General features: G+C 38.3%; 1 protein-coding gene across 1 annotated transcript; it reads left to right on the plus strand.

The window, feature by feature from the left end:
* The first annotated feature begins 1206 nt into the window (after positions 1 to 1206).
* Positions 1207 to 8433, plus strand: LOC104061352 (cytochrome P450 7A1). Its single transcript, XM_009563286.2, has 6 exons — positions 1207 to 1365; positions 2612 to 2852; positions 3504 to 4117; positions 5701 to 5831; positions 6753 to 6928; positions 7539 to 8433. The coding sequence occupies exons 1-6, from the start codon at positions 1286 to 1288 to the stop codon at positions 7836 to 7838; spliced, it is 1542 nt and encodes a 513-aa protein (XP_009561581.1). The 5' UTR covers positions 1207 to 1285; the 3' UTR covers positions 7839 to 8433.
* Positions 8434 to 9385: the final 952 nt, after the last annotated feature.

A 9385-nucleotide genomic window follows, 5' to 3' on the forward strand; every position in this document is an offset into this window, starting at 1 on the left:
TCTGTTATAAGAGGCTACAGTAGCTGCTCAAAAAGCAATTTTTTCTAGGAAAATAGAGGGAACACCTGTGCTAAAATGGAAATGGACTGGATCTTGAGCTGACACGTAAAAGCAGTTGGCTTTTAGATTGAGAGCAAACCTCAATGCTGTAAAGAGAGTTTATTTCTTAAGTATAGTAACTTAAAAATTGCCTCAAATGTAGTGGCATGTGCACAGTTACCCCTTGCCTTGCTGCCTTACTTCACTTGAAGCCAGGACAATATTCCAATCTGCCAGATTTGCAGCTCTGCCGTCAGTGTAGTGTTTGATTTGGACAGTAAAAGGTCCAAATCCCTACAGAGCTGTAGGGATTCCAACTAACACTGGTGCAAAAGTGAGCCTGAAAAAGTGACTAAACGCCATCAGTTTCTCTCTTAGGATCATATTAGGCCCTAAATGAGTAATGGTAGCACTATGTGCTACCTGAGCTACCTGTTCAACGGCTTTATACAACATGCTAGGAGGAAGCCAGAGTCTGAACCTTCATGGGTAAGCAATAGAAAGGAAGAAAGTTTTAATGTAAAAACAAAGATGACCCAAGGACAGCGAGAAAATCCTAAACCGGTATGGTTGCATAATCATGCTTTCTTCTCTCTCACACTGCATTACAGAAATTCCATTTTCCCTTTTCTACCAGAGAAACATTGTTAGGAGTAAGTCCATCTCTGCAGTCATCCCTTTACCTAGAGCTGAACCCCCACTATTCCATCTTGGAGTGGCACACCAGAGCTGGGGTAGTCCAGCAGAAGAAAGAAGGAAAGGGTGAGAAGGCCGGCAGCTGAAGGACAACACAAAAGGCAGCCACCGTTTAGCCTAGACTGAATCCTCTGGACAACTGTCAGTAGCCATTTCACATATTGCTAAACTTGAACTATAAACTGCAATTGGTAAATCTGCGGGATAGATCAAAACACACCTGCCAGACCTTCAAATTATCAACTATTACAGCTGTTTGATTACTTTGGAACTGCCAATGATAGGTCACATCAGCTCAAGGCCATGGCTGCAACTTTCTACATCAATCCAGAGAAGCTCTTTGCAGAGACATGTAAGAGCAGAGACAAAATAGATTCTCTCCAGAAATGGTTAATCAATAGCTTTGCTAGGTTGACTGAAGGCCATTAGATGCAGTGGTGTACCTACTGTATATAAATTGTGAACTGTCTTCTGTATCATTCTCAGTAACTTCTCCTGCCCACTGGTTGTTACCTGTTTTCCACTTGGAAGTTTTTGGGCATTACCAGAAATGTTTGTAGCATCATGGATCTGGGGAACAGTGATAGTACTTTGTTGCGGGTTTTGGGTTCTTCTAGGGAGGAGGAGGAGGTAAGGAATCTACTTGTAAATGCATCTCAATGTATGTAGGCTTTATTTCTGTCAAATAATACTGTGTAAATATCTAAAAGAAGTGTAATCTTATCAGTTGGACAGATGCAGGATAGCATGAGCAGCACGGTAGTTTGGTCTTTTGAGAGATTTCTTTTACAACAGAATTATTGTGTATGTGCTTTTTAATAATAGTGAAGTAATGCCTAGAAATAGCTGTAGATACAAATCTATGCATAAGTGAGGTATCTAAAATATGAATATGCATGTTCTGATTTCCCAAATTACTAAGCTACTTATACCTAACTATAGTTTAATACCTACTTACAAACTTTTTCGTATTATCAGCCTATCATATCTAGTTGTATGGTTTAATACAGATAATAATTATGAACCTTACTATGTTGAATACATATTCCTTAAAAGCATTTATTCTACTGGTGCATTTGCATTAAGGAGTAAGTGATTTGCTTACGTATTGTAATTTTGTTGTTTTCAACAGTCATTTTCTTGCTTTTTCTTTAAAACATTTAATAAAAAAAGGTGAAAATGGTTAGCTTCAGTTAATAAATATCAGGAATTTACTGGAAAAGCTAAAGTATTATCTGAAAGTTTTCTTTGCAACTATAGTGTCCTTATGCAGGAAAGGAGTTTTCTGACTCGGAATAAAAACCTATCATTTAAGCATATGCTTAACTTAAAGCATGTGCTTAATAACAACTTGCCTGAAAGACTAACACTTATGCTTACCAAAGATCATGGCAAAATTCCCACTGTTTTCAGCAGGATCTGGCCCAAATGGGATATGCCAATAACAAAAAAGCTTTCTACGCTAAAAGGCTGTTCCCCTTGGTATTCATATTATGGATACCATTGCCCAAAAATCTATCAGATAATATTAATGGCATGGATTATATATGTGTATGCTAGCTAATGGCAACAATTCTGCATTTAAACAGGTGAAAAAATATACTCTTGAAAAGAAAGTTGACATAAACTGTGGTTTATGATGTTTATTATAATACGGGCTGTTAAAGTTATTCTTTCTTGTATACCACAGACTTCACAATAGGCTTACTTCTTAAAGGGGAGAAATTTGTCAATATATTACTTGTTTCAGGTGTGGGGTGTTAACATTTTTTCCCCATTACAAAAAGCCTAACATCATCATTTTACTTACCTAGTAGTCCTGGAGGAGGTCTCTTTATGCATACTTCTAAATTCAGCTTTTGTTTGTGTTTTATAGGCGACAAGGTGAGCCACCACTTGAGAATGGGTTCCTTCCATACCTGGGCTGTGCCTTGCAGTTTGGTGCCAACCCCCTTGAATTCCTCAGAGAAAAGCAGAAGAAGCACGGCCACATTTTCACGTGCCGAGTAGCAGGAAAATACATTCATTTCCTCACTGACCCTTTTTCATACCAAGCATTGACACGCCAGGGAAAACACTTGGACTGGAAAAAGTTCCATTTTGCTACTTCTGCCAAGGTACCACTTTAAAAATGGCTTTAATATCTTAACATGCAAAGTATCTGCTGGAAGGACAGATGTACACAGTTAATCTTTATAGCATAACTAGGCCTCTGAAATAGAATTCATTTCATATTGATACACGTTTATTGGTTTAAAACATTTGGGTCTTTTTCCCTTTCCTTAAAAGAAAGGAAATTTGCAGTGATTTGAGTTGTCCCTGAATGACATTATTTAGCCATGCAGTATATATTAACTCCGTCTGCAAAATGATAATATGTCTTACTGAAGCTGAAACCTTCTTCAGGAGGTGTTCACCCCTATTGAATATTTGGTCCTAATGCCTTAAAAAATGAAGCAACACAGTAGGAGCTCAGTCAAACTCTTACTGAATTAAGCAAAAAGTCTCCTGCTGATGTCAGTGGGAGCTGAATGAAGGTCTAGGTAACCATGTCCATTTATTTGTAAACATCTAATTGAATCTATTTTCATTTGCCTGCTTAACTGCTGTGGTTCACTGAGAAAGTACTCATTCCAGTATTACTAGCCCTTATTATGCTTCCTTCTAGTAAGCTATAAAGTTATAGTTTGGCTTAAATTTCTGTTAGACTTCATCATCAAGGTTATGAAAGGCCTTATTTATCATGCACACAATTTATTTTGTGACAGGCTTTTGGGCATGGTAGCATTGATCCAGCAGAGGGAAACACCACTGAAAATTTTCATCAGACTTTCATCAGAACCCTTCAAGGTAATGCCTTAGATGCCCTCATTGAAGCAATGATGGAAAACCTACAATATGTCATGCTGCAGTCGAGAACACCTAAACTTCAGCCTAATGCCTGGGTGACAGAAGGACTTTATACGTTCTGTTGCCAGGTGATGTTTGAGTCTGGCTTTTTAACACTTTTTGGTAAAGAATTTGATTCAAATCACGAGAAAAATCTGTCATCAAAGCAGGAGACTGAGAGAGCTCATATCCTAAATGCCCTTGAAAACTTCAAGGAATTTGATAAAATCTTTCCAGCCCTCGTGGCAGGGCTGCCTATTCACCTCTTCAAGAGTGCCCACAGTGCACGTGAGAAGCTGGGAGAGGCACTCCTCCACAAGAACCTCCTGAAGAGGGACAACCTCTCTGAGATTGTCACCCTCCGCATGTTCCTGAATGACACTCTGTCGACCTTTGATGACATGGAAAAAGCAAAGACCCATGTGGCGCTGCTCTGGGCCTCACAAGCCAACACCATTCCTGCCACATTTTGGAGCTTGTTCCATCTTCTAAAGTAAGTCCCAATGCTTCTTGTTTCCAAATAAGAAAAATGTGTCTTATCTTTCAGAAACCAGTTATTAATACAAGCAAATCCCACTGCTTGATACCTCGGCAGTGCCAAATAGCTTACTTAGATCACAACAGAAGTGGCATGTTCATAGAATCATAGAATCATACAATCACTATGTTGGAAGAGACCCACTGGGTCATCGAGTCCAACCATTCCTAACACTCCCTAAACCATGCCCCTCAGCACCTCGTCCACCCATCCCTTAAACACCTCCAGGGAAGGTGACTCAACCACCTCCCTGGGCAGCCTATTCCAGTGCCTAATGACCCTTCCCATGAAATTTTTTTTCCTGATATCCAGCCTGAACCTCCCCTGAAAGTTGTTCTGGGCTTTCACGGAACCCCCTTTACTTATATACCAAGTAGTGATACTACAGAGCAATTGTGTAGAAGTCTGTGGTTTTTTTTTTTTAAATACTCCAGGGCACTGCTACACTTTGTCAAGAAAACTTTGAAGTAAATCTATGTGATATGCCATTAAAAGTACTGGTTGCTGTCAGAACATTTAATTGTATTGAAATCTCCCAATATAGTTAGACATTTTTAGATCATCTCATTAGTGCAAGCAAAATGAGCTTCACTATTGTTTTCACAGATATTTACTAGAAAATAGTTTATATGTTGATAGATCCTACTGACTTTGACATGTAGACTGCAGCTGCTGAGCTTGTTAGTCATGACAGGAGTACATAGTTCAAATAATACTAATTAATGTCCACTTTAGAGTGGGCCTCCGTGGATTATAATCTACCTCAGCATGACTAACCCTTAAGTATGTATCTAAATTGATGAAGATTTTATTTAGCCAGCAGTTTGCAATCTCATATCTACCTGCCAATGCTAATATCCGAGATTCCTTAGTACTTTTCATTCCAAGGAAGCATTGGCTTTAGGCCTTCTAGCCGTGGAGTCTTTTGACACCATGATTGATTGTGCATTCATCAAGAAACCATTGCATACCGTATTATTATATATTAAGTATTTCACAATATCTCATATATTTTGTGTCTGTAAGAAAGTCTGGACAGTGAAGGATACTATGTGGACTTCTAGTATTACGAAGATTCTTTTCAGCTAGACAGAATATTGCCACATAATAGGACATAATCCAGGATAAGTGAGGTTATAAATCTCATCTATGATCATGTTCCCAAACTTTCTAAGCAAGGTGGGGCTATTTCCTAATCTACAACTAATTGATTGCTTTATTTCTTATTCTTGACATTGCTTTTTATAAGTGACATTACTGTTTATTACCTGAGTTATGCACATCAGTTCTGTCTCATTTGTCATTGGAGACAGAATCAAGTAGTTGGGGTTCTTGTCCTTTTCTTGAAGCTATTGCACCTCTGCCAAGACATGGGAAAGTGTAACCGCAGCACCTTTTTGCAATAATTTTCATTTTAGAAGGTTGTACTTGTCAGCTAACCAACTAAATTTTAGTCAGGAAGAAAGTTAACAGCAAAACTCCTTTTCAAAACACCCTTTAAGTGTAAAATTGTGTTATACATCTGCTTTTGTTCTTAGGAGTCCAGAAGCAATGCAAGCTGCTACCAAAGAAGTACAAAGTATCTTGGAAAGTGCTGGAGAGAAGATCAGCTTAGATGGCAAACATATTTCCTTGAACCGAAAACAGCTGGATAATATGCCAGTACTAGGTATGTAACCCCCCCAATTTTCACATTCTTCTATTTGTTACCATATAAATTCTTGCTATGGAATTACTATGGAATTAGCCAGCAAACACTGGAACAAAAATCTATATGTTCTTCAGCAACAGCCACAACAATCAGTCTTCCCAATATCCTAGCTGGTAATGAGACTATCAAAATTCCCATGAATAGCACTTTTTCATGGGTAATGGCATGTCTCAATACTGCTACACAGCTACAAAACACAGTATTGGAGAGCCACGGATAATCCAGAAAACAATATTTTCTTTAATAATGACTTTAGATCAAATAAAAGTGTGTTGCCAAATTTTATACCCAATTCTTATTTTGTGAAGCAATATCATCAAATGGCATTAGTCTTAATATTTTTCAAATTATAGGCACAGTTTTCAAAAGTGTCCAAGTCACAGGGAGGAGTTTTGAAAATGTCACACTTTAACTACTGTTGCTTTCTGGGTTTTTTTGTTTTTTTTTAAACTGCTCATATTTAAGTAGGAAAAAAGTCTAAGTTACTTTTTATGAATACTGGTTTCTATGCATCACTTCAAAGTTTCAGAAAATCTTGATCACTGCTGTATCTCTTTTTCTTGTTATGTTTCCAGTTTTCATAGTTTTGCTCTTTATCTCATAGTGAAAACATGTCTCACTTCCAAATATTCTGTTGCTTCAACTATAAGTATTTTTCTAGGGGAAAGTAGATTATGTCCTTGGTGCTATCTGCAGAAGGGATAATAATGCTAAAAAGAAATGAGAAAAATACTTGCTTAGGCATTGAGATGGTTATTTTAAAAATATTTCTTCTAATAAATACAGGGTTTAATAATGGGTTTAAATAGTTCAAAATACGTTACCTCCCCCAAGGACATACACATACTATTTCCCTAGTAATTGTTCCTTTTCCTATAGACAGCATCATCAAGGAAGCAATGAGGCTATCGAGTGCATCCATGACTTTCCGAGTTGCCAAGGAGGATTTCACTTTGTACTTAGAGAATGAGTTTTACAACATTCGTGGTGATGATATTATAGCTCTTTATCCTCAACTCTTGCATTTGGATCCAGAAATCTATGCTGATCCCTTGGTAAGTATTTATCGAAGTACATTAAACTCTGAGCTAACATGACTTTAAATAGAGCATTTATCAAGTGTGTCACCAGAGCTGTCTGTTGTACTCCAGATAGTCTGTTCTTCCACCTGGAGATGTAATGCTAGGCAAGAAAAAGAATAAAGCACTATCTGCAAAATATGTTTTAGTGTAACTACAAAGTGTGCTGTCAGCTCGAGAGAGCCTTCTACTCGCTGCCTTCCTCAGTGAAGACAGATCACCATTATGAGATGGAGGGGGAGGGTTCCAGAGAGGACAATAATAAGGATAAAATTCTCCCAAAGGCTCAGAATAAGAAATCTTCCAGTTCTGCTGCATGAAAAAGAATGCACATTATAATCCTTATTTTAAGAATTCAGAAAAGAAAAAGGAGAGTTATCAGTAAAGAACCTGGGATTGTGCCCTACATACCAGAGCTTCTCTGGGGTTGCCCTTTTCAAAACAGCGCCATGGGGCCTGGTGCTACGGTACAATGCTTACTTCCAGAGGCTCTTCTTTCCCAACCTGCATTTTGTGTCTTAACAGCTTTATCTAATCTTTGGAGGTATTCAAATGTCACGTAACTCTTCTGTGGGTTTTATTCCAGACATTCAAATATGATCGCTTTCTCAATGAGAATGGAGAAGAAAAGACTGACTTCTACCGCAATGGTCGCAAGTTAAAGTATTACTACATGCCATTTGGGACTGGCATAGCGAAATGCCCTGGCAGGTTATTTGCTGTCCATGAAATTAAACAATTTTTGGCTTTGATTTTTTCATATTTTGAGATAGAGCTTGTGGACAATGATGTGCAATGTCCTTCTTTAGATCAATCCCGTGCAGGACTGGGTATTTTGCAGCCAGCCAATGACATTGATTTCAGGTATAGACTGAAGTGTCTATGAATATCTATTTTATATTTTACATATAAACTATGTACCATATGAATACACACTACAAAAGGTACCTTATGTATATTTTATATACAAATAACACATTGCAAGTCTTGGGGGGAAAATCTATATGAATATGCTAATTCATCAGTCTAACAGAAGATGCATAATATACACCCAGTCTAACAGAAGATGCATAATATACACCATTATGGTATCAGCATGCAGTGGTTTTAAGGCACTGTGTTGATACAAATGTCTCCTCTTTTACCGAACATTTTGAAACGCAACTTAAGATTCCAAGTTGTGCATGTATAGTAGAGATTTTTTTTCTGTCAGCAAATACTTTCCCAGAGTTAGTTAGAATTTCATCAGCTAATTCAAAATAATTATCAGAATTCAACTACAGTGAAAACTTATTCTTTTTTATAATTGAAATGTTGGGGATGGTGGTTCTCCCAAGAGATGAAATAAAAATTTTGTTGTATTAATGTAGATCCACAGTGGGAAGGGAGAGTTTCCTGGGGAAGTGCCTTTATGGTTTTATTAAAAACTAAAAAAATACTTGAAGAAAATCTACAAAAATATTCACGTTCTAGTGAAACTGCAAAACTTGTATTATATTCATTGTAATGTACTTCTTTTCAGAAAGTTGTAACTGTATTGAAATAAATTATGTTGACTGAGCCAAATGCAGCTCTAGACTCTGTCATTTCAATGTCTTAACATCCTCAAAGATTTACACCAAAGCCCTCTAAGTCAGCTTTAAACTAGCCAGCTCAAACACTAATATGGAGATAAATAGCCATCATATATTCACCAGTGGTTCTGTCCGGATTTTGCATCATTCTCTGAACTCCATATTTCCATAACCCTCCATCAGCCATGCTCCTTCAGTCTTCCTAGTCTAATTCAGTTAAAGTTATCTTGGATAGTATGCTCACAGGGTCTGGGACAACTGTCCACGGCCAACTCTCCATGGGACAACTCTACATGCAGAGCCCCTGCAAATGTTCAAGGGCTTTGTAAAGCTCGGCCTGTGCCGAGGAGAGGAGGACCTACAGCACCTGCCAGACCACCTGCTTCCAGGTACTCAGGGCTCCCTGTGGCACAGGGCAACGTCTGCCAGACAGCCTGCTGCCAGGTGCTTGGGGCTCCCTGCAAACAGTGGTCCCTGTGGAGAGTCAGTCACATAAAGGTGTCAGGTGGAGAGTTGTCCTGCAGAGAGTTGGCCACCATGGAGAGTTGGCCACAGAGAGCTGTCCCTTTTCCATGCCTGCACCTTTCACACACATTCACAGCTAGTGGTGGGATGTCTGTAAGAAGAATTGTTCCAGGGATAACATAATTTAGTTCTCTTTAGCATCCCTGCCCTTTTCTGCTGCAAATGATGGATAGATGGATGTCGCAAAAGTCTATTTTTGTAATGAAACATCTTCAGGCTGAAGGAGATCACTTTCTTATCATCTCCCAATGAAAAGAACAAATGGACTTAAAACACTGGTTTTATCCTGGTTTTGTATGTTTCTAAGGACTTACGGTCTGACCTTTTGTCCTTG

The sequence above is a fragment of the Cuculus canorus genome, chromosome 2, assembly GCF_017976375.1.
Source record: "Cuculus canorus isolate bCucCan1 chromosome 2, bCucCan1.pri, whole genome shotgun sequence".
In the NCBI taxonomy this organism is placed as follows: Eukaryota; Metazoa; Chordata; class Aves; order Cuculiformes; family Cuculidae; genus Cuculus; species Cuculus canorus.

Bases quoted from the DNA above. Each gene is read 5' to 3' on its own strand.
- LOC104061352 (XM_009563286.2), top strand. From the start codon at position 1,286: ATGTTTGTAGCATCATGGATCTGGGGAACAGTGATAGTACTTTGTTGC. The intron at 4,118-5,700 runs GTAAGTCCCAAT...TTTTGTTCTTAG, and splicing joins AGCTTGTTCCATCTTCTAAA to GAGTCCAGAAGCAATGCAAG. The intron at 6,929-7,538 runs GTAAGTATTTAT...GTTTTATTCCAG, and splicing joins AAATCTATGCTGATCCCTTG to ACATTCAAATATGATCGCTT.